Below are 27,598 nucleotides of genomic sequence, written 5' to 3' on the forward strand. Positions count from 1 at the left end.
ATTCCAGTTAGCTAGAGTGAGTTGGTTGGTTGGAAAATTTACAAAATATTCACTGTATAACACCAAGAATTTATATATAACTTAGTGGAACTATCATATAAGCGTTTGGATAAATTACAATAACCTCCCACGAGATTTGATATATTTACGAATATCTCCTTGTTATTTAAAAACTTATAAATACCCACTGATATTTAATGAAATTTTATAATCTTTAAATGGAGGTATGAAATTGTCAACTATATCCTTACTGTATATTTCCTTTTATTAAAAAAATTAAAATCTGTAAAAAAATTAGATGGGGAAAAAGATTAAATATTAAAATTATCCACTTAGTTAATCTAAAAAAATTTGATAATAAATAAAATTATAATTGTTAGTTCATAAAAGCATTTTGATTAGTTTACCGTAAAAAATGGATGAAAATCTACTGAAAATTAAAGGAATTGGCTAATTGTTAGACGATCCTTAAAATCAAGAAGGTATTGATAATTTTACAAATAACAAGAATGTATTCATAAATTATACCAAACACCAAATGAAACGAAAAGAGTGTAGGAGAATTAGAGAAGTTTATAAGAAAAAAAAAAAATTCAAAGCTACAATTTATTTCTATTTCCATTAAAAAAAGAAAAGAAAAGAAAGCTTTTTTCTATAATTTCAATTCAGGATCTACAGATTCAATTTTGCAAAAGACATAACACAGGTAGTAGACGACGATGAATCCATTCCAAGTAGATAACTCAAAACTTCCTCAATAAACTACACAAAACACAATCCAACCGCAAATTATTCAAAGGACTCGTCACATTTTCTCCCTAAATCTCACTTTCTATGTACTATGGATGAGGCCCTGAGCCAGTCACAATAATCAAAAAGGGCTGGCTGCTGCTAAAGATTCAGCCGAAAATAGTAAATCACATTTGAAGAGAGAAAGCCATCCAACCAAGCTAACAAAAAATTTGAGATGTACGCCAAAACGATTATTGCAATAGATGATCAAGTTCTGAAATATATGCATAGCAAATTTTCAGCATGCTAAGCCTTGTTATGCCTCGGTACTCTTGAATCTGCAGCAGATCTCCACCCGACATAGGAGATTGCCAAGGAGCACCAAAAATATGCCACAACCAAAAGGTAGAACAACTAGCAAACAAGATAGATACTAATTTCATGCTTAGATGAAGTTTCGGATGTCTAATGACTTCACGTCAGGCATTTCTTCATCCTTGAACTCTTCCCTGCAGAAGTTGGAGGGAGAAAAGAGTTCAATTTTCTTTGAAACAGACCATTCATGAAGTGGAATGTGCCTACACATGGGTCGAAGCAAGAGAGTCGAAATGTTGAACGCATACCGTTTCTTCTGAGTTTCCATTGCTTCAAGAGCATCCTTCTTCAGCTCCTCCAGTTGGGCTTTTGCAATTTTAAGTTCCAACTGTTCCTCGTACTCGGGCAGATCTTCTCTACGAATGCCAAGCCTACATCACCGCGAGTAATAAGCAAAATCCAGTAGGAAACGCAATGCTATCTTGCTTACTAGATGATGAAGTTGTATATATAAGAGCTTGTGCTCAATAAGAGAATGTACCAAATGCTAAAACCAATATATTTCACAACCATCATCACTCATCTACTATTAGAGATGAGCATTTAGAATGCCACACGTGTGTTAATTTTGCATCCTGGAGCTTACCTTTGGTTGATCTTATCAAACTCAGCCATAAGGAGGGACATTCCCTCTTCATTATTTCTCATGAGTGGCTTCTTTAATTCGTTTTCAACTTTATCCAGTGCATCCATCATCATAGCCTCTGCACCCAATTCATCGACAAGGCCCCTCCTGCAAAAAGGAATGATGAGGACGAATGAGAAGCTGAGTGTATCTCAGCCTGTTCAGGCACATTTATATTCTCATAAATGCACTCAAGAGCAGCAATAAACCTATCATATTGGCGTTGAATGGTAATTCCAAACGAATGGCAGATTAGGTGAAGTATGCAATACCCTTATGGTCAAGGTTATCATATATGATGCTTCATCTTATGAAATAAGAATTAACACATTATGCAATATATATTTACAAGTTCATTGAGAGAGGAGAAACGTGATATTTGACTGAAGAATCGCCCCCAGCATAGAAGAAAACCAAAAGCCTAGTGGAAATATATAAACAAGGTCTTCATGTGATAACATACTTCATCCTTATGTCCTTCAAGGCAAGTAAATAGGATCGAGCATCAGCAATATCTTGTGTTCGTGTTTCAATGGTATATTTGATCCTCTGTGACTCAGAGAAAAGATCAGCCCTGCATGTATAAACCACACAAACGGAAAACAGGAAAACAGATGATAAGGGAGTAAATCATAATGAATGCTCAAAAGCATGTCGCCACTTTACATAATTGACAAGGGGCCAAAAAGCATGGAAGTTTATGAACACCAAGAGAAAAGTCAACATGTGATGAGAAAAAAATATAGGTACTCAAAATTCCATTAAATTAGCAAGGATATAAGCAGTAACAACTAAATGCTGTACATAAATTAGGTCATAGTGATAGGTGAGAGAAACATTACATGTAAAAGGAGAGGTCAATTTGCATTGAAACAATGTATTACTGAACAATGAACTCTTGAAACTAAAAGCACCGGTAGAAGAGTGTGTGAATATCATGTTCTCCAATAGGTGCAAGCTCAAAAATCTATCAGGAAATTTCGAAAGAACTTTTTTAACCTTGTCATATTCATGTCCGATCCATACATAGCTAATAACATGGGGTTTACTCTGACACACTGCTTTAAAAGATTGGTTAACCATGAATTGACACTAGACTCCATTGCGACAAAATTTTCGTGCACGCTCTTCTTACTATGAACAAAGAAACTTTCATATATATCTAAAATTACAAAACTTGAACAGGCATGGTAAAAAAAGATTCATTTAATAGACAAATCTTACTTCTCTCTTATAGTCTTCATGACTTTGGCATATTGAGCCACAGCAGCAGGATCATGAGGATCTATCATAATTTTCTCTTGCCTGAGAATCCCTAGGGCTGTCTCAAATTTCTTCTTTACCTCAAGAAAAATGCCCTTCAACATCTCTTTGGGAGCATGTGTAAGAGTCAGAAGCTCACAATTTAGGGTATTGTAGGTGCATAGCATTTAGTGATTAACAAAACCTTAAATAATACATGCCCTCAAAAGTGTTGATATAAGAAATAATGATTATTTCTAATATCCATAGCAAATAGCTAAATGTATGAAAATTGCAGAACCATCCTATTCATAGTTCAATGTTGTCTAGAAATATGCTGTTATTCAGGCAATTTCTGAAATTTACAAAGATGCCTGGTGATTGGCAACAAGCAAACATTTAGCAAAAATCTACTGAACTACAACAAAGTATATCCAAGGCTCAACCGAACAATTCTCTGTAGTATCTATGCAGATCAATGACATCCTCTCGTCAAACATTTTGGATACATTCAGAAGTGTGGACTCTAATACCTTTTTCCTCCAATTATTCGGCAGATAACACAACCCAAAAGATTATCTTTCTTTCTTTCTTTAACCTAAGTGGATGCAATTTCAAAATTTCAAGTATGTTCATCTTCACAATCAGATGAATTCTTCAGAATAAAGAAAAAATAGAATATCTCAAACTGTAACCTCCTTCTCAGACTTCTAAATCAACCATAGCCATGAGTGCATGCAAAAATCTAAAATGATTGCAAAAGTAATAATTAAACATAAAAAAGAAGAAAGAACAAGACAAAGTGATGTTAGAATATCTTTTTCAGTTCTCCTCATATGGTAGATGGATAACCAAATACAAGAATTCATACCAGTAGAAAGTTTGGAAAGACATTAGCTACTGAAGTTGCAAAATGTTGCCAGCATTTATCAGGGGCAAAATATTCCCTAAATCGGGCATGCATACTATCCTAATCCAAGCACAATATGACAACTATTCCTGGTATATATAAGTCCGGATAGACAACACTTACAAATATTAACAAAAATATATTTTTCTAATCTTTCCACAAATTCTGCGGTACATTTGGATCAACAATTATCACAAGAATATTCTATCCTTCTGAGTGCTATGCTTAACTCATTCATATAATTGAGCTGATGCCGTTTCCTCTCCACTCCTTTAATGGAGCTTCACAACCAAAGTACATTCCAGTACATTTTCCTCAAAGTGTCCCCCTGCTCTCTTCCATTTTCGGACAATGACCATCACAGAGATCAACACTACAATATTTCACGCAGCAGCCTTCTAGCATTGCAAAATAAACTCATTTATGACTATCACATTGGTCAACATATCATTTCACGATAGTGAACACTCAGCTCGTCAATTATTCCAACAAAAACCATGGAGATTCTTCTTCATCATTTTCGTCATCATCATCAACCACCACCACAGTAGATAATAAAAACCAAATAAAGAAAAATTCCAGGACGGAACAACAGAAATAAATAACGTCATAAAATAACAAAATTCCAGAACCCACCATCACCCTTTAACGCCGTAGGAGCAGGGCCAGCTCCTTTGGCGAATGAACGACATTGATCACCATACTCCGATCGCAAAACATTTTGCCCAGCATACGCCTACAAAACAATTTTTCAAACCATCAAATTACAACTACTAATCCAATTCCTAGGAAATACCATCACAGTCTTTACCTCGGAAACGTAAGAAAAAACTGGGCATTTCACTGGTAGATCTAAATAGAGTAAAACACAAGAGAGAGAGAGAGAGAGTCAACAGACCTGGCGAGTGGATCTGGAGAGGAAGCGAGTGGCGAAAGCCATTTCGAATTGGAAGAAGCGATTCTCTTTCCGCCTCTCAGACTACTGGTATTGAGAGAGTACTGTTGTTGTTTCCTTCTAGTTTTGAAGGAGAAATGCCGATTGCCAACGGCGTCGTATCAGTGGTCGGATGTGCTTGGGCCTCTCTTAATGGGCCTAGGAAAGAAATGGCTGTTGCATATTTTGTGCTTTATTTCCTAATTTAATGTTCTTCACTTGACTAAGAGGGTATTCTGTCAAATTTCTTTAAAATATTTTATAAGTTCCTACGTCTTATAAAATATTCGATCTTATTTTAAAAATAAATTTACAAAATATTTGGATAAAACAATATGTTATAATAAATTCTTTTATTGTGTTGATAATGCTCTAAGTTCTTCTGTTCATTTTTTTATTATTTTTTCAAATAGAATTTATTAATTTATATATTTTATTTTTAATTAAAATATATTTTAAAACATGAACAATATATTTTATTATATACATACAAGAATAACGTGTCACGATAATTAATAGTTACTAATACTAAGTCCTTTTTATTTTTTATTTTATGGATGTGTGTCTAAAATATAAATTCAATTTATTAAAAATTGTTTTCTTTTCTGGGCACAAAACAACTCTTTTATTTAGATGATGATCTGATCTTACAATTGGCAAAAACTCTATGTTTTTTCTCCAAAAATGCTTAATTTTAGGGGGGGAAATTAAGTAACTAAAATATAAAAGTTTGGAGTGTTCACCAAGTAACAATTATAAGAGAAAAATTTTATAATATATGACCATAAAACTAATTAGATCAATTATTTTATAATCTATTTAAATAATTTTTTTTTGCTTTGTAATATTAAATTAAATGAATAAGAGAAAGTATTCATTTGGCATTAATGTAATATTGAATTTAATGAATAAAAGTAAGTATTTTTATACATTACAACAAGCCTACAGATCACTAATCAATCAATAAAGTTGAGCTGAGTATTTGATAGCAACTATGGAATCAATTTCCAATGTTGAGTCTAAAAATTTTTAAGCCGAGAACCCTAAAAATGGACATAGGGGTTTCTATTAAAACTTGCACTAAATATTACGTCCATATGATGAGTGTTATATTTCATTGAGTACAGACATATGAAGTTTTATTCAATTTTAATGGGTAGTTGACAAAAATTGTCAAGTTGACTGAACTGACATATGGAGAATTGTTATATGGAAGTCCGTGTAGCTTGGTCGGTATGACTTGAACTCTTCGATTATGATAGTATGAGATTTAGTCATCAAACTTGAGGATCCACACAGTATCATATATGGACATCTACATCTAGGGTCTGGCAAAAGATGACAATGTCCGGACGTAAATTATTATAAGCTTTGTTTCAGTGCAGTCAGAACATGTATGAAAATTGATGGGTTCCATGAGAGAATATGTCGTCTAACATGAGATTATAGTAATTTTCTATGCGTTCTTATATGTGTTGTGCTCTAGAAAGTCATTGCCAATACAAGTGATCAAATAAAAATATGATTTTTATGTTGATCAAGTGGAGAAACACAATCAAAATATAAAACATAGATGTCTAGTCCAGGATCAAAATCGATGATCAGTTCTATGCCCTAAACTAAGATTGAAGAATGGTTGATGGAAGGACCACCATAACTGTATGGTACCCGGTAGCTTAACGTTCCCTCCATTTTTACCCATTCTCTGGTGCCACCAACCGTTGCTAGACTATCACCGGGACAGGTGCTTCTAGATTAAATATTAATCAAAAGCGATTAATTAAATATAATTTAATTAATTTAACTCTAAAATATTTGCCAATTAAATTTTGTATTGACACAAGCTCAAGTCTAGTTAAGTGTAAACCTGTAGAGTCACACAAAACACCATCCAATAAAATAATAGAATTAATTATTAATTAATTCTAGAAGGATGAAATTAAACTAAAGATTTAAACTGATACAAGATTAAATGATATGATCATTTAAATAGGAGAACCCATGTGATAGGAAGCCTAAAATTTAGTTAATTTGGTTAATTAAATTTAGTTTAGGTTCAATTAATTTGATAAGATCAATTAATTAGAATTTGAATTTAATAATTTAATGTGATTAAATAAATTCGATCCGACTCGATTATTTAATAAGATTAATTAATTGGGCTTTTGGGATAATTGGATTAGGTCTATAGAGGCCCAAGCCTATGGGTTCAAATTTTAATTAAGCACAATAGGCCATATATGTGTAACTACGAGGAAATTAATACTTAAGTACTTATATTACCAGTAGATAATGTACTATTCAAACACTTATTTTGATATACTAAACTAATAGTATAATCAAGTCTGTCATATTACATACATCTTACCTCTAGCAAGGTTTGTTATAAATTACCTTATGGTGTTACGTGTATTCGACGTAGAAGAAATCTCTTTGGTCTTTGCGTGAGCACACCATTGGAGGAGAAAAGTTTGAAAAAAACCTTCAAATCGAAAAAAATTAAATTTCATGATTACAATGTCACTCTATGTTACAACAACTATTTATTCTATTTCAAGTTTCTTTTACATTTGTTGAGTACTAAACATCCGGGATTAAGGGACTAGTTCCTTCCTGACTTAGAATTTTAAATATACTTATTTTCATATTTTTATTGCGTTCTAACCATTTCAAGTTACTTTTATATTTGTTGAGTACCGAACATTCGGGACTAAGGGACTAGTTCCCTCCTGACTTAGAATTTTAAATATACTTATTTTCATGTTTTTATTGCGTTCTAACCGAGTCAACAATCGCACAGATTCTTTTTAAAAAAAATGAATATATTACCAATTTATTTGTAAAACTATCTAACTATTCTAATAGGTGGGTACATTTCTTACCCCCTATAATTAAATTTTTTGATAATTTTACCCTTATATTATATATATATAGTTCAAAGAATTTCTTTTTCTAACAATTTTATATTTTAAGTTTAATTAAAATGTTCTAAAAAAATATCTTTTAATTATAATGAAGTAATAGAAAATTAAAAAATTAAATAGTCCGAATGTTATTGTATTTTAAAGACTCTAAGTTAAGTAATGAATCAGTACAAGAAAATATAACAAAATAATTTCATAAAAAGATTTTATTAATTTGGTAATAAAATCAAGTTATTAACTATTTATTCTTTTAGATAAAAATGAGTAATTAAATACTTTTTTGAATATACTTTCTTTAAAAAATATAACAAAATATTTATATTTATTCATTTTTTTCTAAAAATATTTAACTTTTGGTTAAGTATATATATTTGTCAATTTCTTTTAAAAAGCACATATAAATTATCGTTTATATTATATTTGTTGTATATCTACAATATATATTAATTTATACTCACTAATTTAAATTCTTCCCTTATTAAACAAAATCAATTAAAAAGAATTTGATGACGATTTAATATGCAAAAAAAACTAAATTATATATTAAAAATAATATAATTATTTAAAGACTATTTTTTACTAAACTTTCATAAAGACTATTTTTTACGTAACTTTGTAAATATAAATAATTTTTTTTACTTATTTAATTTTATTTGCGTATGTATTTTGAGTCCAAAGACATATAATATCGAAAAAACAGGCATGAAAATTATTACATAGCTAAATTGGACAACAGAATAAACTTTTATGCTATTGTATATCCAATTATGATTAGGATTTAATGCAAGACATTGTAAATGAGCAAATTATTCTTCTATTAAAAAAAATAGCAATTTACCCCTTCCCCTCTCTTGTTTTTGTTTAAAATGAAACAATCTATCCCCTATTTAGAAAGGTAAATTGCTTCATTTTAAACAACACAGGGGATATATAAATTGCTATTATTTTTTTTCATAAGAGGGTAATTTATTCAGTTACAATAGAACAGGGGGTTGCTTGCATTTTTCCCTTTAGGATTAGAATAAATTACATTGAGCTCTCTTGAGATTGATACAATTAAAAATATTCTCATTATTTAAAAATTTACACATATCCCTAATAATAATGTTCGTCCAACGATTGATCCATTTTGTTAGCCTAGAATTTCATTCTAAAATATTGTATTGAATATGATTACACATATTTTTTAAAATTGTCATATTTTTCGATAATAACATTCATCCAATATATTTCTTTTTTTTAAAAAAAAAAAAAACCTAAAAGTTGGGGGTCTCGTTAATTTCTCAAACCATAAACAGTATTCATAATTGTATCAAATCTTAGGAAAACTTGCCGTAATTTAGCTTGCAACATAGCATAGTAGTCTATACACATAACAAATTTGCTTTTCCATACCATAAAAATTACAAATGAAAGTTTATACAGAGAATAGCCAACAGCCTTGAAGAATAGGCATCAGATCTATCTGAGTCTGTGTGTTCAATCCTGAACCAAATTTCATGAAGAAGGTTCAATTTTACCTAACCAGCTGTACATTTTTGTGTCTGTAAAGTTCCTTCATAGCCATTTCCTGACCTACCATCAACAAGAAAAGATTTCCCAAGTTAAAGAAGGTCAGATTGCGTCTACCGTATCAATAAACGAGCAACGTCTGGGCTATACTGTTGCCATCATAGTTACAGACTTGCCTGCTGTTGCTGCTGAAAAGAACAAGGAAGACGGGATCTCCAGACGAGAGATGGAAAAGTTGTAGAACGATATAAGCGCAAGTAGTGATACTGAAAAAGTGAGCGAATATATGTTGTGATGTGAGATAAATGACATAAAAAGCAGGGGAAAGTTTCAGAATTTTCATCAACATGAACAAATTATTGCTTGTTATGGCAAAAAGGGGTGGAACATATGTTGCTCATGATCATGAAAATGAGGAGGAAAGATGAGGAAAGCAGTAATAAGCAAAAGTAGAGGCACATGAAGGAAGATTGTGCTGATAAGATCAAAAGAAAATTGCTGCAATCTCCTTCAACAGCAAGGGGAATTCACCCCAACCCCCTTCAAGAAACTTTGGCAACTGACGGGGAACATGTTCAATGCTATACGTTTATCCAAGTTAGGAATGTAGTAAAAAGAGAACTGCAAGTTATCAGCAGAGAATTAACAAAGAAAACCGATGGTTGCAGTACTGCATCGAAGGAGAAATTACCTTCCGAAGCAGATCAACAGAATGATCCAAAGTGCTGCAGTTTTCCAATTTGATTCTTTGTGCGCCACCCAAACCTGATATGACAAAAATGTCAATAGTATTTGTTGAAATGACGGGGATAGCAACTAAGTCCAGGATAAGTTCAAAATATAACTGAGACTAAAACAGTCACACCACCACACTCAAAAGTCGTTGTGTTTTAAGGAGAAAGGTAAACTACAAAAATAGATGAGTTTCGATGGTATACTAATAGCATCACTTTCACTCTGAACACTTAAATAAGTTCCTAATATTGGGAAAAAAATACTTGAACTTGCATATATTGCCGCATGTTAAAAGACCTTATCGCTATTGCAACAAGTCCTAAAATGCATCTTAGTATGATCTGCAAGCCCCATTGGGAACTTTTAGCAACTTTGAACAGCTTCACGCTGACCACCCGTGCAAGAAAGAAGTATAGTATATGATAAGAAATCTATATTTAGTTGCAATTCGTAAGCGAACTGATATGAAAAAACTGAACTGCACAGTTAAAGAAGTCTGCATTGAGAATTACCGATAGAGCGAAAACATTGACATAGAAATCAACCAGTGTTGCTGACAGCCACCTGCAGAGATGATAACTCCTTAGAGAAATTGAATAAATATAAGTACCAGTGTTGAGGAAACTGGAAATTGCTAGCTGAAAGCTGGATAAAATGTTCCCTCTATACTTGTTTCCTTGAGGTTTTCAGAAAGTTCAACTTTCAACATGAGCATGAAAGAAACTTACGGAGTCAAAACGTCCCGGCGGAATGGAGATCCATCAGTGGCAATAGTGTAAATCAACGTCCCCAGCATAAGACAACCCAAAGCAGTGAAAAGAATCCTTGCACTTGCAATAGATAGAAATCTCTTTGATTCAGTTCCATCCCTAAAGACAAAATGGCTCTCAGTTAAACCCTTATCAAATCAAAAAAGATTAAGTTACTGTGATACAACCCAAATGCGGTAGTGTCTGGAGTCACATAAGAAGGTTACTTACTTTTTCCTATTTCTTAGCAAGACAAAGTAAATAGGATCTTGTTGCGATTCTTGAGGAGACAACTTTAGAAACTGGACAACAATGTACCCACATGTGGTAATGCTGCAAAGAAGAAAATTAAAAGGTTCACCACCATTGACAAGCGTATCTCTCATGCATATATCCATCAGTTTTGGAAATGCATGAGACGATTATGACAAATTCACAACCATACTTTGAAACAACTGATCTCAACATGTTACAAATGAAACAAACAGAAAAAGTGAAGGAGCTCATTTCACCGGTTAATGTAAGATATACTTGGGAGCTGCCAGGTTTTCTGCTGGACATACCGTTACATACAAACTAAGAGTAGCTAATACAATTGTTGGTAAAGTAATCCCATTAACAATCTCTAGATGAAAAAGAACCTGCATCTAATAGATGATCAGTGCAGAAGGGATAAAGCCATTAATCGAAAGCTCAAGTACTAAATCGCCTGAAATATCCGTAGCTGGTCTTTAGCTAGTTTCTAATCTTTTTACCCTTCCGTGGTAACAACTATAGGAAGCATCCGATACAGTAATCTTAACATGTTAAAAAATCTATTCACGTGCCGGCAGTATTTTTCTTCATGTGAAATTTGTCATGAATAGGTGGTTGCAAACTTGAGTCCAATTCCCTTGCCTTGCTTTGTTACCATATCGAATAACCACCTCATCTAAATACTTAAATTTTGAAGGACTTGGAGACGATAACAAGAAACTCTCTATACAAAGGTCAAGTGTTACTTGCATCTAGAAAACAAGTAAAATTGGAACATGAGTTGATCATATGACAGTTTTAGACAAGTTGATCAAATTGGAATGAACAACAGCAACCATACCTTCCTAAACATATAAGTAAAATTATCCAAATCAGGGAACGAATCCAGTTTGGTTCCTTGTAGATAATCCATGCCTGATATGGTGAAAACACACAAATATCAGAGAATACAAGTACAGGTATAAAGAAATAGAAGCGCTTGGGGTTTATAGAGCCTATCATCATAGTCCAATTGACATATATATGCAAGAAAATGGATTACTACAAGTTTTTGTCTTTTCCAACTTCAGCATTAAATGTCATGCATCCAAAGACTAGTTGTACGTTTTTGAAATGCATTAAAAGCAGCAGAAAATATCTGAGACCTGGTCAACAAAAGATGAAGTCATATTTGAATAGGACAGACCATAATGAAAACATTGCATACCCCTATTGCTAGAATATTGATATAAAAATCAACCAGGGTCGCTGCCATCCACCTGCATCAAAAATTACAAAACTATTTAAAATTCTGCATGAAGATGATTACTTAACGTTTAAGCCATTTTCAAATTCAAAATGGTAAAAGATAAATATAAAATGTTTGACAGAAGAAATGACTAAGTTTCTTAGATCAAAAGTACAGCAATGCTCCATTACCTTTACTATTCTATCCATATGAATAATTAGGAGTTGATACACATTATATCGATTTGGTTAACATCATTTTGATATATGATGCAAAAGTTAAAACACAACTACATAGATTAAGTGAAAGAATATTTAACAGAGAAATCTGTGGAAACTAATTGACTAAGATAAGTAACAAATTCATCACATTCATTTTTCTTCCCTCAAAAGCACTTTAAGTAATAATGTGACGCCATTACTGTGATCTCCCACTGAGTGCTTTATTATCTTTTGTGATCTGCATTTTCTGAAATTACTGTGATCTACAATTTTCTGTGATTTGCTTTGACAATTTTTCTGTGTGATTATTGCTAAATATTACTGTGAAGTGCTAAGATTTGCTCTTTGGGATTAATTTTGAACTCTGTTGATATAATTGATATTCTTGACTGTTTGGAATAATTTTGTCTGAAATAGCTAACATTCTGTCAAAATATTCTTTCTGAAATCACTGCCATTTTTGATAAAGTTTTCTTATAACGTTTGAAATTTCTTTTTGTTAATTTTCGAGTAACATTTTTTCGAAAACTGAAATGGCTGGTTATAATCTTCAACCCTTTGATGGCAAAAGTGATTTTTCCATATGGCAACAAAAAATGAAAGGGATTCTTATTCAATAAAAAGTTTTCAAAACTATTGATGGAAAATACATGGAAAATGTTTCTGAAGAAAAGAAATTGAAAAATGACGAATATGTCTACTCTTAAATCATTTTGAATTTATCCGATACTGTTCTTAGGAAAGTAGGAAAACAAAATTCCTCTAAAGAATTGTGGAAAAAATTAGAAGAGCTTTACACTGAAACATCCTTACCTAGTAAACTCTTTTTATTAGAAAATTTTTTCAGATATAAATTGGATCTATCAAAAAACATTGATGAAAACCTTGATGATTTCACTAAGCTTATACAAGATGTAAAACTCACTAGTGATAAAAACATAGATGAATACTTTCATATTTCTTGTTTAATGCTATTCCTGAAACATACTCTGATGTCAAAGCTGCTATTAAATATGGTAGGGATAGTGTGAATCTTGAAACAGTAGTAAATGGACTAAAAAGCAAAGAAATGGACTTAAAGGCTAATAAACCTAGTCAAAACCAACATGAGGTTAATTTTATTAGGGGAAGACCTAAATTTAGAAACACTAATTTCAGATATAATAGCAGAAGTAGAAGTGGTAGTAGGAGTAAATCTAGACCAAGAAAAAACTCATATAAGGAAGATAGAACAAAAGAAAGACGTTGCTATAATTGTGGTATTAAGGGACACTACATAAAAGACTGTAGAAAGTCTATGAGGGAAAATAGAGATAGATTTTATGACGATAAAGAAAAGTTAATACTGTCTCTGATGATAACTCTGGTGAAGTTTTTGTGGTATGTGAAGCTAATTCTGCTTATTCTTTGAATAAACATGAGTGGTTGATTGATTCCGATTGCACTTTTCACATGAATCCTTCTAAAGAAATTTTTTCAAATTTTAAATATGAACATTCTGGTTTTGTTTCCATGGCTAATGAAAAGAAATATGAAATCAAGGGTCTGGGTGATATTTCATTAAGTTTTAAAGAAGGTTATAAGTTAACCTTAAGAAACGTCAAATTTGTTCCTGATTTGAGTCATAATCTTATTTTGTGTGCTGCTCTCGAGGAAGAAAGTTTAGAAGGCAGATGGGGCAAAGGCCTCATGAAAGTTATGAAAGGTTCATTGGTTGTGTTTAAGGCCGAAAGAAGGTATAATCTTTACATGTGCACTGTTATGTATGATAATATTGTTGCATCTGCGTCTGAATGTGATACAACTATATGTTATAAAAATGGCCCAATGACCACTAATGGTAGGCCCATCTGATAAAAGCCCAACCCACCTGGCTACCCACTAACCTACCCAACCCACTACACCCGACCTACCTCACTACCTATTTATTCTAACCTAACCCTAATATCTCTCAGTCTCTCCTAACCGACAATTTGTGATTCTCTCTTCTTCTCCTTTTCCGCCATGGATATTCTGTGATTTTCTTACCTTCCTTCACCACCATTGGTGGTGGCTTTCCAAAGCCAACTTAATGGCTTTTGGAAAGCCACCATGGACGTCCATTTCTACTGTTTGTTCTCCCCTTTAAAAGGAGTTCTCCCCTTCGGCTCCTAGAACAGATTACTACACACACTCTTCTCCTTCAGTCTAAAAGTTCTAAGTGAGCTCTGTAGTGGGTCTTTGTGGCCGAGTTAATTCTGAGATCTCTGTGATCCTATGGTGTGGTACAGTGGTGTAACCATGGTGGTGGCTAAGTCTCTGTGACTGAGTATTTTGAGCATATGTTGGTTGGATGCAATATCTGAACTAATTATTATTCTCATATTCATATTCATTATTCTGTTTATTTTGTTAATATATTTGTTTATATTTTCGACCTTTAATTATTTAAGGAGTTTTGTCCTCCATTCTTTTGTAATAGTTGGTTAGGAATTTCGGAAAGAAATACCACGAACGGGTGTTTAAACCCTACATAAATGCTCTTCTGGAATAAAGGGTCTAATAGGGTAGGAACACTGATCAAACACCTACAAGATAGGAATCTAGCAGCACAAAGAAAACACATAGAGCACATAAGACAGAAACTCTTCTTCCCCCCCCAAGTAATCAATCATAACTTCAACTATCCAATAAAAAGCGTAAAAAAAGTTTGCATACGGGGTGAGGAGTTCTTTGCGAAAAGGGAGTCCATCGGTGGCAATGGTGTAAATAACAGTGGCTGTGATCAGACATCCCAACACCATGAACGCTGTTCTCAGCCCAACTGCAAGTGCCGCCGCCGCCATTGATCAGGACCTCTGTATTGTTTGTCATTACAACTTGTGGGAGTTGGAATTTAATCAAGAACGTAGACGGGAGAAGAGTAGTCTATGGCGTTTGAGCTGCGGAGATAATATGGGAAGGCCATTGCTCCACGTCTCGCCAGGGACCACTTCTTCTGCAGAGTATGTAATAAGCTTCTCCCACAAATTTATTTCTTCGATAATTACGTTTTCACCCCTGATTTACATTCTATTTCCACAAACTACCTCTATATTTGGATAATATCATATACACCTATAAGTAACGTCAATGTCATTTACATAAATCACTCGTATTTTTTAAAAATTATATATACACCCCTCCAGAAAGTCAACATCATTACACAAGCTTATTTTACTTTATGTTTGTCAAGGATGATTTTTATAAGTATGCAAAAAGTTGCGGTGATTTTTATAAACAAATCATAAATTAGGAGTGTAAAATATAATTATTTCAATTTATTTTAAACTTCATAAATAAAATTGGGTAATTAAATTAATAATCTTGAGTTTTATCTCTTATTTTTTATAAAATTATATATATATATATATATATATTCCTTAAGTGGTATCGGTGTAATTTATTTTAGGAGTATTTATAAGTGTTTGTCCCACGAGGATGCCAATGTAAATTATAACTATAATCCCATAAATATTATATGTAATTTTTTAAATTACAATTATTTATGTGTAATTATATCAAATTTTAAAAAAGAATAATATAATTATCCCTTGGTTAAATTTATATTACTAAAATAGGTATTTATGATAGTAATTTAAAGAAAGAAGGTTTGTTTTAGGCTTTAGCATTGCTTAATTAGAATTGCAATGTAATGACAAATTAGAATTGCAATGTAATGACAAATTAGAATAATTTAAAATTAATAATATAATAATTCGAGACCAATGAAGAAAAAGATTGCTGGGTGACATTGATTACGTTATTTTAAATTTAATGTAATGAATTTAATGATAATACATAAAAGGATAAATTACATTAACACCCTTCAAGTTAAACTAAATTACACAAACACCCTTGTATTTAGGTACATCCCTAAGGGGTATTAGTGTAATATTTTTCAGGAGGCGTGTGTGTAAGTTTTGAATAGAAAGTGTAGTTATAATTACAATTATGATGTAATTATAATTTAGCGAAAAAAAGATAAGATTTTGCCCTAACTTCAAAGAATATCAATATAATTCACCGTACGTAAAATGGTTAGAAAGGAGTAAGAGAACTCGATCATATAATGTTATATTTACTCTCACGAGTAAGAGCATATATTGATTTTTGTTATTTGGTATCTTTTACTCACCATCATCAAACAAATAATAGTCGGACTTTTAAGAATGATGATTCAGTACAGTATGATTAGATATGATAAGATTATTTGTCATGTATAATCGCATGTTAGGTTCATAGTATTAGAGCTCAGTATTAATGCTAGACTTGACTTTAATCGTTAAATACATGCATGCTTAATATGAATATTTGTTTCTTTTTTTCTTTATCAAATGTCTATTTTAGACTTCTGTTTTATATGAATATAGAAAAAGAAAGAACGAGAATACACCACAACAATTATTATCTTAAAAATTGCACTTTAATAAATATTAAGGGGTTTTTTGTCTTATGTAATCATCCACAAGCTATAATTTTAAAATAAAAATAATTTATCCTTAATGGTCTTTTTACATTTAATCATACTTTGTAGTCTTTTCAACTAAATACCATATTATGTTATCATATGAGATATCACACATACAATAAGTCAAATCAAACACTATATAAAATGGGTGAGGAGAATTTGGAATATAAAGTGGCTGAGTGAAATTGAATACATATGGGAAATGCTACCATGCTTGTCGAACAGAATTCAGATGAGGGGAGAGTATGGTCAGTAGTGCCATGCTATTGAAGATCTGCGACCCAATTTGTTCGACCAATTGCAACCCCGTTGATACAGACTGGCAAAGCAACTGTTACAGGAGTTGGCCTCTCCAGCCAAACTGTCTAGAAATCAACTCCCCATAGATGAGATACCAGAGTACCTGGTCAAGAATACGGAGGAAAAAATTCAAGTGATGAAACAAAGGAGCAACTCGTGCGGTCCAAAAATTCAGACAAGGAGAATCAAAAAACGATAGCAGAAACAACAAATATGATGTCACTGGAAAATTGTTTCAATGTAAAGGAGTAGTACTCCTCCTATGTTTTGTTGCGCTTATGATGTAATGTTGACTACGTTTTATTTTCAATGAAGAATGGATGGGGACTCCAAAAAGCCTCCCCCACCTTCGGATGCTTTTAATAAATAAAAAAAAAATCAAACACTATATAATGAATAATAAAAAGTAACCATCATTCCACCACATTCGGTCATGCTTTATAGTATTATATGAACTAAACGAAGCCCGTATATTTAGTCTTTAACCACAAGCAAATGCCCAACTCTTCAGCTAGTTGTAGCATGTCATATCTAGAACGGCACATTAGCATTATACTGGTCTGAAGGCTTACTCTTTTAACTGACCCCTCCAGTTGTCTAGTCCATTCCTCGGCATCAACAGTGATGATCGACATCGAATTCAAGAGCTTGGTGTTAGATTTTGTTATTAAACCATGCTCTCAAAGCGCGGATTAACATAAAATATAGAATCTTTTTCCTTTTTAGATTACAAGTAGTGTGGGGTGGAGGAACCGGAGTTTGAACCCATAACCGTTCATTCATTGAGGAAGGGAGATGCCAACTCAACTAAAGATAAGAACTGAAAATGTAACAGTAAACAAAATAAATAAATAGAATTAAAGAAGCAAAAGTTACCAGATTAGGAAGACAAGTAAATGCAAGTTACCCATTTTCATCTTTACCATACTCTGTATCCAAATCCAACACCAATCCTCACCCAGTCCTTTGGAGGAATCAGTAAGAAATATGCCACAAGAATGAAAGATATTTGAACTGTTTGGGACAATTGTATAGAATAGTTAATCTATCGGATGTTTGTCGGCCTGGCGAGACGTGTAATGCGCTGAGAGCAAAAGCAGAGAAAGGAATGCGCTGGCTACAAAGATGGCGTCAAACCATCTGTGATAGAAGTCAAATTGAATATCACCACCCAGGACATCTGTAATAATCATCCTGCAGAAGAACACGTCTGCATCAAAACATCTAAAAAGCAACGAATGAAAGCCAGCCATCTTGGAAGTCTGGGAAGAATGCAGCAATATGATCGAGTATACTAGTTTACTACTATAACTTTTGTCAGCTCACGAGATGCAAGCAACACATGTGACTTTAAAAACAAAGGAAATAGTTTCTGCCGAGGGAAGAATTCAAACAATGTCACACAGGTTAGCAGAGAGGTAAAAGCCAATAGGAGTATTATGCATCCACACAGGTTAAATGGATTCTCTGACCGCCTTTCCCACACTAATCACAGCAACCTCAAGAAAGCCACTAACTGGAAAAAGCCAGCTAAAGAAAGATTTATCTAAGTCAAAATGCTTATTCGAATAGTATACTGCAATTTACAAGATAGATACACTAGTCAAATACCATCCTGTAAATACTAGGACAAACAGCATTATTCATAGCCATCAATGTCTAGGTGCGGGATTTCATGAGAGCTTCTCAATGTCAAAGGGTTACCAAAATATGGGCAAATGCATAGTCCACAAAAAATTCAAAAGGTCTCATACAAGATACTCTTCTCATGTGTCAATACGCAGCATGCTTATTTGTTCAAGCACCCTTCTACATATGATCTTTAGAAATCTATTTATGCATTAATGGTAGGAACTGGAGAATCAAAACTTTGTTGAATGATTTCTTTAAATTAAGAATATCAGTATTTTTCCTGCATAAAACCCCCAAGTGTGCACCTCCACGGCCGCAAAAGTCAATCTAAGATTTTACAGAAGCTAACTTAAATCAGAATTATTTGGCTCCTCATAGCAAACTTGGAAGACAGATTTCTGCGTATCATGCGGTTCAAGTAATTTAAGGGATAGAATGCAAAACAAAAAACATAAACAAAAGGAAAACAAATAGTAGTCTATAGATCACATTAAGAAAATTAAATAAATACTGGAGAACAGCAATAAATTGATCACATTAACAAAATTATTGAAAGAAGGAGAAACAAGCAGCAACAATCAAAATTATTCCGACAATCTGCACAATTCCATTACACCAAAAGACACATAACCTTGAAAAAGAAAAGGGTCTACTAATAACAACTGATCATACCTGTATTCTGTTGCCAAGCTTTTTCTAATTAATAGTATGGAAGAAACAAAATACATCCCCATTATTTCAGAGAGGAAAAGGACAACGTTACTTGAAGATCCGCTACCAACTCTCGAAACAGCAAAAAAGAACTGTACAAAATCCCGGAGTTAGGTATCAGATGCCAGGAAACTACTGTGATCAACCATTCAAGCAACAGTATTAAGGTTATTCATGCACCAGCATAAAACTTTACAAAAGGTTATTATTCATTAACTAAGTTGCTTTGCAGTGAATTCCTATCTACTTCGTTGTGAGCAAGAAGAATCATGTGTCAACTCAATGAAAGAAGCAGACAACTGCCACAACCTCCTAGAGAACACAAACTAGCTCAAAGCGATAAGAAAGGGTAAGATGAGAGCAAATATGCCACACAAACTTGACGAGAGGAGGATTAAACACTTGCCTTCATCAGATTTGTTAAGAATCCTCGTACAGATATGACTATCAGCATCCCAATGAATAAAAGGGAAATGTACTGCATTACAGAAGACAAAAACATGTTACTCATGAAGAGTATCCTGGTTATATAATATATCTGAAGATAGAATATAATTCACCGAATGGCTTTCATTTGAAATATTATACTATATGTAGCATCCTCCTGATTTTTAGTTGTCATTCGGCAAACAAATATCCGTAATTTTAAGCATACAGTTTTCTTTTCTCAAATTATTGGATATAGATACAGCCTATTTGAGACCTTAATGCACAAATGATGGGAAATCCATTCTTATGTTTATTATTCAATGTTGATCCATCTTTGCTCACATGCATTAACAAACAAGCCACAGACCCCACAAAGTAAATTGTAGCAAATAATAAAAGATTTTCATATAATCTAGAATTTGAAATTGAGTGCTTCACGTTCAACAACCAAGTAATCTGAAACGTCAAGGATGTCTTTGACATTGCATGCTACAGGGAAATGGATAACACAGCAGGAAGTTAAAGTGATGCAAGGCAGACACTAACCTGTGATAATAAAGTTACATTGATGCCTATATCAAAGAACTGCAGAAATATGCTGATTGTCCTTGTCACAGGATCAACAGAACCAGCCTGAGACAAGAGTTTACTCCATTAACATACTGTAAACTTTGAAATAGAATGAGTTAAGATGAATATCATATGTCTAAGCAGAATAATTGCACGACATAAACGTAATGGGTATTATAACATTACCTCCTTGAATACAACACTTTGCAAAGACTGCAAAATAAAACAACCAAATATACTTCAATCATCAGCATATCCAGAAAACTACAGAATATTTTAGTAGATCTTAAACATGGCCAGTTTAAAGATAACTACAGTGTGCCTGTTACTAGTCCTTCATCTATTGTAGAAATTGAACTACAACAAAAAAATTGAACCATAAGAATGTAATCATATAACATGAGTGAAAAGTACCTTGATCATTTTATATACACAATATACGGAACATGCATAGCCCAACAGATTCTGCAGGTGACCCTTCCAGGTTCGAGAATAAGCAGCAGCTTCCTGAAATTATTGCAGTAAAACAACATGAAAATTGCAAAAAGGATCTTGATTTCACAAGAAACTTAAAAGCCCACAACCAATTGCAATCTTATTTAGCAGAATATGCAACTTGCAATACGCAGAAAAAGACACAATCTGACAAGCACTAGTATACCTTAGCTTGGCGAAGCTCATAGATCTCCAGAAAAAGTTGCTTCGAGAGCTCCTCCAAAGCTTGTACCTCTGCTTCCATGGTTTTGACATCTTGACAAAGAAAAGAGTCAACAACAATAGGAAGTAGCAAAGAAGCAAAATAAGAAGCATCCATTTCTAAAACCCTGTTCCTCCACTCTGCTCCACGAAAGAGCTTAACGTCTCATCATTTCAATTATGGTAATTAAGGGTCAGTGATATGGCTCATCAAAGGACCATGTTATTTTCATATACACTATAAACTCCACCACTGTAAGCAAAAAACCAATTACTAGCCAGTTAAAAAAAAAGCCAAAATACTGAAAATAAATTCAAATAGGAATCGACGGACTTGCAAGTCAGAAGCAAAAGAAATTAGGAAACTAAGAAGTTTCAACATTTTTGCTCATTGCTCAAGGTTATATCAGAAAAAAAAGAACAAGAACAAGGACCACCCATGTGCAGTTCGACCTATTCGCCAGTAGCATTTTTCCTTTCTTCTACTCCAGAGTTACTTACTTCAGTGTTTGTTTAGTGCATGCATTTATCGGACGATGGAAATAATGGATTCCATGATAATAAAGGGTTAAAGATGGCCAGTCCAATACAAGAGGCTGAAGGCAATAGCTAGACGTGAAGATGTGATGAAGAAAGGTCTATGCCACAAAAGCAGCATTACCATATCATATAAACCAAACAACCAGTAGGAACAAAGGGCTGGAACAGCCAGGTCATTCGAGCAATCATGAATAGCAATATAAGTAGTCTGGAAGAGCACAAGCAGCCACTAAAGAGAGATAGAATATAAACCAAATGAAAAGAAGATTACACCAACACGGGTTCTCAATCATCTTATTTAAAACTTAAAAGAATCTTGAGAATTTATTAATTTGCTATAGCACTATACAAATTCTACAATTACTAACCTTGCTCGTTTTGGTCATCCTGAACAGATCGAACAACAGTTCCAACTATGCGCTTGAAGAAGGATCTATTGTTTAACTTCTGTCACAATAAAATTTAGCAGCAATCATATTTCAACTTCTTGGGAAAGATATTAAATAGCATACTTTTATCTCCCCATTATTGGATTGCTCATTAATTGTACTGTATAGTAAGACTAGAAACCATTTCAGAGTACAAATCAAATGAATTCATCACAAAACTGCAAAGCAGTTTTCAGCAAACAATATTAAATGTCTTGGAACAACTTCTGAATAGCATTATACCACCCATATTTTTCTACTACTTTGCCACTTAACCGTGTCCAGAAAGTAACTTCTCAATTTCAAACTAAATGATATAATTGTGAGTGACAGCACAAACTTACATAACCAATTCCTGCACCAAAATCAATAAAGTATACAAACAACTAAACCAATAATCTCCTGAAAATGGCACAAATTCTTGATTATTACATTCTGCGGACCAATTAGACCAAAAGCCTTTAATCTCTTAATTCTTTTTTCTTCATAAAACCTACTAAAATTTTCTTCCTTAGCAATAAACATATTCCATAGACATCAACGACAATTATAGGCCTTGATGGTGATCATTATACAACTTTTTCACTGAATTAAATAGGTAAGTAAAATCATCTCTAGCCAGGTTTCTTTTTCCTTTTTCATTCTTTTGGTCAATCCTTTGTCATGTTCCATTACTTGAAACACTATGTCCTATACGTGGACTTAGTTGTATTTGTCGCAGTTGTTGACATTTGGGAAACTCTTTCTCCAGACAGCAAATAAGATTCATTATAGATAGTGACAATGGAACGATAAATAAACATCTCTCACAAATGTTAGCCAAGAGAATATTTGAAAGTATCAGGCTAAACAAAGGGGGTCAAGTACTATATTTGAAAGTTCAAAAGGGTATAACTGTGCGGCTGTTTCACCATTCAGCTTTACCATTTCTTAACCATATTAGATTATTCCTGTCATGACCTATTTCTATCACATATCAAGAATAATGGTCAAGTCTCGGGTTGTTTTAGTGTTGACTGGAAAGTGCCAGAAGATGAAATTTTTCAGAAACGTACTACAGAAATAAGATGTATTTTTGGATTTGTTTTTAGGTAATTAGGAATATATACATATATATATATATATATATTGTTATTGGTATCACATCAAATGTTTAATGATTGGGAGATGTACATATGTATTTCTATATTTACGTAATGATTTAAATATACATTACAATATAAACTAATCGAATATATATGGATATACATTAATGATCATGACTTCTTATTGATATTCTTGAGAAAGAAGTTTAAAAAAAGTGGAATGTGTTAGGTTTTGGTTTGAGAAAGAATAGAACAAAGATCTAGAGAAAATTAAAAATAGAACCAAATGCAGCGTGCACTTCTCCAGAGAAGTAGGAAATTATACCCACCCAATATTAATTTCCTCATGAAATTGAAAATGCTGGGATTATCAATCAATAAATTTTCACAAACAAAATAAGGAATCCTCCCTCAGTCCTATTCATATGAATCCATGTGGACTTGTCACGTCATTTTAGATGGGAGCTGAAAAAGTGAAAATTCGATTTATGTTCAAACATTAACCTCAAAAGTAGTGGTTTTACATCCTTGCTTTAGCAATTGGGGAAAAATTTTCATTTTGCAGACCAGTGCCTTATATTGGAATATGGCAAAAAGAAAATAGGAGTAATAAATTTGAGAAGAGTAGTTTTAAATAGGTTGCAAGATGACTGAACCTCTTCTGACCCTTGCTTTCGCTCCATCTCCATTTGACACAAAACTATTCTCTTTTTCTTTGCAATGCAAGTCTCAATTGACTGCATTAGCTGCCTTTCAAGTGCCTTGACTTCTGATTCATCAATTTCTCTTCAGATTGCAAAAAGAAAAGAAAACACATTAAACCAGGAAGTTACTGAATAGAGAGTCAAACAGGAAAACACATCAAAGGTTTTAACTTCCAAAGTAAACATGAACTTTGAACAAAAAGCTGGGCAGCAACAAGCAAATATATATGATCAGCAAAAGCATCAGTAAACTTCCTCTCAGCTTAAATAAATAATCAAAAGAACTTTTCTACATTAGCCCTTTATGAGCTTTTTATCTAAAACAAATTGGTCCTGAAAATTTTAATTCATAAACCTATACTTTTAGCAACAAGCATAATGCTCCATATAAAACAAACTACAGAAAAATCAGAAAGCCTGCGGGAAAGGCTAGAATTGCATTAATGCAAAATCAGCCATGTGACTGATGAAACTAAAACTTTCAGCACTCAGACCTTATTAAATATAGTAGCTCTGTGCTACATACTTAATTTTGAGTAGCAAGTACTAAGATGCAGTGAACCAGCAAAATGCGAATAATAGGAAGAAGCATGTCCCATGTAAGACCTCAAGATTTCTGTTTTTGGTCCCTTGGGGCAAATCCAAAGACAATGTGCAAAAATATTCAGCTTTCCCTAGTTTCACATTAAGTGATGTCATATAGCTTGCATCATTCTTACCGGATAAAGAGAGAGAGATAGCTATAGGGCAAATTCACAGCTCCAAAACCAGATAATACAGCCATGACAGTCACACCAATGACCCCAATTCTGCTCACCAACTGAGGTGTAGTGAAAAATCCTAAGAAACAAAATCATGAGGATAAAGACAGCTAGCAACTGCATAAAATACTTTAACAGAAACTATATCCTCTAAGAAAAATTCTACATAAAAATGGTTTCACAAAGCTAAATAGTAAAATTTTGCAGAAAGCCAAACTTTTTTTAGGTCACAGAGATACGACGTAAAAGTAAAGTTTGATAGAACTGAAGAATTTCCATCTAGAAGGAAATGGGTTTGCAGATACTGAACACCAAATTTGAGACTATGATACAACTATTATTTTGGTACTGGATAAATTAACCTGCACCAAACAATGTCATCCAAAGAGGAAATAATTGTCTTATTCAACATGAGTGCAGCTTTAACTCTTTCGCATAAAAAGAGTGTGGACAGCAAAGTAAAGAATGATGTAGGGTGCTAAAGAGATGGCAATAAAGATCATTTCATGGTCGGATGGATCCCTGGATAACTGGAAGCCATTAAAAAAAAGCATGCAACAATAGATTCGGTAAGAGGCTGTGGATATATCTTACCCCTCTCCATTCTCCATTATAAAAAATTAAATGCTAACCTTTATCTGGAGAAGGCATTGGAAAATGAATACCCAGTCGCCAAAAACCATAAAGAAAAGCCAACAAGAATAGAACAGCACCAAGCGAAGCACGTTCCTTTCTAACACCTGAAACACAAAGTTGACCGTATAGTGACAATTGGTAGAACGACAAAAAGAGGGGAAGGGGAAAAATAGGTAAGTTTGGATCTATTGTTAGTCTTTTCCCTTTAGAGCATTAGTAGCAAAAACTTAAGGTGAAAAATTTAATGATGAAAGTACTTGAATGAATCTTGACCCCAAACATTAGCATGCTATTCCCTCCAAATCATAAGTGATAAACAAAGGAAACTTCTTGTACAATAAAAAGAGTTGCTGAAAGTATAAAAAATTGCCGAAACCAGCCACCAACAGTCTCATGCACACAACCATCCACGCAATATGAACACACAAATATAGGGAAAATCAACATACATAAAAAAACTTTAAATGTGGAGTTGGAGATTGTCAAACTTACCACTATTACAAAGCATCAGATAGCAATGATAGTATGGCAACATGAAGACGAGCAACATTATCAGACAAAACAAATCCACCTTCCAATTCATCCATCTTGCCCTACAGACAATAGCAACTGAGATCAAAGTTCTAAAAAGCCTCCATCAAAGAAGGGACAAAATATATGACAGCGATAGCATGAAAGAGCCAAGGCCTCCTACATGTATGCAAAATTAACTCAGCTCTTTTATACTTAATCATGGGATCCATGTAAAATCCACCAATTCAGAAGATTTATGTAATCCAGATTCAAGAAGAATGTGCAGTTATCTTACACCGTTACAAACATGACCATTCATTAGAAGCATTTCACAAACAGGAAATTTAAGATAAAACCTGAAATCCAAATGGCAGATTGAGCAGAAAGTAAAACTAGACTACTAACAAATTGATGAAAAGCTTACTCTTTGGAGAGAATGGGAATGATCTCGAAGAGGACAAGCTGAAAGAGATTGCAAGAGAAAGCAAAGACAACACTGAATATGATTTGGACCAATACCCGCTTCTCCTCGTACTCCTTGTAAAGCCGCCTGTTCAAGAACCATAGCCCACCCCAACCCAGCAGTAGCAGCGATCCCACCGCCACCACTCCCTCGTAAACCGCGGTTCCCCACCCCATTTGCTTCTTCGTTCCTGGGTTTACTCCGGATTTACCTCAGATTCACGGTTCTCTCAACTCCGTTCTTCAACCCACCACCACTCCGGTTTGGCGGTTGTCATCAATGCTTGACGGGAAGCTCTTTAAACAATGAAACAACACGAATTAAGAGAAACCCTAATCGAATTTGTAAAAAGGGAGATATCCCAGATCGATCAAGCATAAATTCCAATACAATACTGATTTCTCTTGCAACAAATTTGCTTAGCACAGTGCTAGAGTATGAATTCGCAATATACAATCGCTATGTCAGCAAATACTCCTAATTAAAATTTGAAATTCATTCCCAGGGTGGGGTTTCAACTCTCAACTCAATAATTGTAAAATACTATTCCCTTTTCCGGTCATTTTTTTATGTATCCATTCTTGTTTTGGAACAAAGTTATAATACGGATTGAACAGGCAAACAATTTGTTTGGTAAAAGTTTGGTAAGTTAGTATTATCGATTTATTAGTTTAGAGGATGTATAATTTAAAATGTGTTATTTCAATATTAGAAATTTATTGAGAAAATAAAATAATAATAATAAATTGATCAGAAAAATACCGCTTACGAAACTATACTATATATAATTGAAAGGGTGTGAATTGGTGTCTTAATTATTTTGATATTTTCATTTTAATATATATTTTGATTTAATAACTTCTCACCCACGCACTCTTCTAACTTTCATTCCCCCACTATCTTTTGCTAGTAATTTTTTTTCTTGTGCATTTTTTGACATAATTATTTTATAAATTTAATATTAATATTATTATATATATTTTATTAAATAATAAATATATTATTTTAAATAATATTATATAATTTGCACGACAAATTACTAGTATTTATAAATAATACATAGAAATTTCAGCTCTCGTGTATGTATCATTGTTACAAATATATATATATATATATATATATAATGCTCACAATTGAAAAAAACAAATTGTATTATTCCATATTTGTTAAAGATGATGGATCCATTAAATACAGTGAGA

At 33.1% G+C, this 27,598-nt stretch overlaps 3 protein-coding genes across 7 annotated transcripts; all 3 read right to left on the minus strand.

Moving 5' to 3' along the window:
- On the minus strand, positions 708–4,922 carry LOC105178866 (probable ATP synthase 24 kDa subunit, mitochondrial). The gene is made up of 7 exons (XM_011102430.2): positions 4,783–4,922; positions 4,521–4,620; positions 2,957–3,101; positions 2,196–2,306; positions 1,694–1,840; positions 1,356–1,478; positions 708–1,241 (listed from the first exon to the last, which is right to left on the minus strand). The coding sequence occupies exons 1-7, from the start codon at positions 4,822–4,824 to the stop codon at positions 1,178–1,180; spliced, it is 732 nt and encodes a 243-aa protein (XP_011100732.1). The 5' UTR covers positions 4,825–4,922; the 3' UTR covers positions 708–1,177.
- LOC105178874 lies at positions 9,057–15,595 on the minus strand. 3 transcript variants are annotated; one of them, XM_011102451.2, is made up of 9 exons: positions 15,140–15,591; positions 12,201–12,252; positions 11,835–11,908; positions 10,970–11,071; positions 10,718–10,858; positions 10,502–10,553; positions 9,946–10,019; positions 9,431–9,520; positions 9,057–9,312 (listed from the first exon to the last, which is right to left on the minus strand). In XM_011102451.2, exons 1-9 carry the CDS (start codon positions 15,265–15,267, stop codon positions 9,300–9,302), a joined length of 726 nt encoding a protein of 241 aa, XP_011100753.1. In that variant the 5' UTR covers positions 15,268–15,591; the 3' UTR covers positions 9,057–9,299. The 3 variants fall into 3 exon arrangements, with proteins under 3 accessions (XP_011100753.1, XP_011100745.1, XP_011100762.1); XM_011102443.2 differs by having other exon boundaries at positions 9,057–9,317; positions 15,140–15,590; XM_011102460.2 differs by lacking the exon at positions 9,431–9,520 and having other exon boundaries at positions 9,057–9,317; positions 15,140–15,595.
- LOC105178894 (GPCR-type G protein 1) lies at positions 16,962–26,982 on the minus strand. 3 transcript variants are annotated; one of them, XR_002286576.1, is made up of 15 exons: positions 26,361–26,982; positions 25,916–26,016; positions 25,420–25,527; positions 24,746–24,866; positions 23,979–24,108; positions 22,178–22,256; positions 21,235–21,323; positions 20,988–21,080; positions 20,760–20,786; positions 20,550–20,636; positions 19,981–20,052; positions 19,536–19,666; positions 18,139–18,425; positions 17,804–18,051; positions 16,962–17,334 (listed from the first exon to the last, which is right to left on the minus strand). XR_002286576.1 is itself a non-coding variant. In XM_020691793.1 (13 exons), the coding sequence occupies exons 1-13, from the start codon at positions 26,573–26,575 to the stop codon at positions 18,272–18,274; spliced, it is 1,407 nt and encodes a 468-aa protein (XP_020547452.1). In that variant the 5' UTR covers positions 26,576–26,982; the 3' UTR covers positions 18,117–18,271. The 3 variants fall into 3 exon arrangements, 1 of the variants encoding a protein (XP_020547452.1); XR_002286577.1 differs by lacking the exon at positions 17,804–18,051 and having other exon boundaries at positions 16,966–17,334; XM_020691793.1 differs by lacking the exons at positions 16,962–17,334; positions 17,804–18,051 and having other exon boundaries at positions 18,117–18,425.

This window comes from Sesamum indicum, linkage group LG2, assembly GCF_000512975.1.
Source record: "Sesamum indicum cultivar Zhongzhi No. 13 linkage group LG2, S_indicum_v1.0, whole genome shotgun sequence".
NCBI lineage: Eukaryota > Viridiplantae > Streptophyta > Magnoliopsida > Lamiales > Pedaliaceae > Sesamum > Sesamum indicum.

What these genes read in the sequence shown, in the direction of transcription:
- LOC105178874 (XM_011102443.2), bottom strand. Translation starts at nt 15,267, where the DNA reads ATGGCGGCGGCGGCACTTGCAGTTGGGCTGAGAACAGCGTTCATGGTG. An exon ending in TCAATATTCTAGCAATAGGG is followed by an intron (nt 11,909 to 12,200) that starts GTATGCAATGTT and finishes TCACCATATCAG; the next exon opens with GCATGGATTATCTACAAGGA. An exon ending in TTACTTATATGTTTAGGAAG is followed by an intron (nt 11,072 to 11,834) that starts GTATGGTTGCTG and finishes TCTTCTTTGCAG; the next exon opens with CATTACCACATGTGGGTACA.
- LOC105178866 (XM_011102430.2), bottom strand. Translation starts at nt 4,824, where the DNA reads ATGGCTTTCGCCACTCGCTTCCTCTCCAGATCCACTCGCCAG. An exon ending in TACGGCGTTAAAGGGTGATG is followed by an intron (nt 3,102 to 4,520) that starts GTGGGTTCTGGA and finishes ATGCTCCCAAAG; the next exon opens with AGATGTTGAAGGGCATTTTT. An exon ending in TTGAAGGACATAAGGATGAA is followed by an intron (nt 1,841 to 2,195) that starts GTATGTTATCAC and finishes TCCTTTTTGCAG; the next exon opens with GAGGGGCCTTGTCGATGAAT.
- LOC105178894 (XM_020691793.1), bottom strand. Translation starts at nt 26,575, where the DNA reads ATGGGGTGGGGAACCGCGGTTTACGAGGGAGTGGTGGCGGTGGGATCG. An exon ending in ATTCCCATTCTCTCCAAAGA is followed by an intron (nt 26,017 to 26,360) that starts GTAAGCTTTTCA and finishes TATTGTCTGTAG; the next exon opens with GGCAAGATGGATGAATTGGA. An exon ending in GTGTATATAAAATGATCAAG is followed by an intron (nt 20,787 to 20,987) that starts GTACTTTTCACT and finishes TTTATTTTGCAG; the next exon opens with TCTTTGCAAAGTGTTGTATT.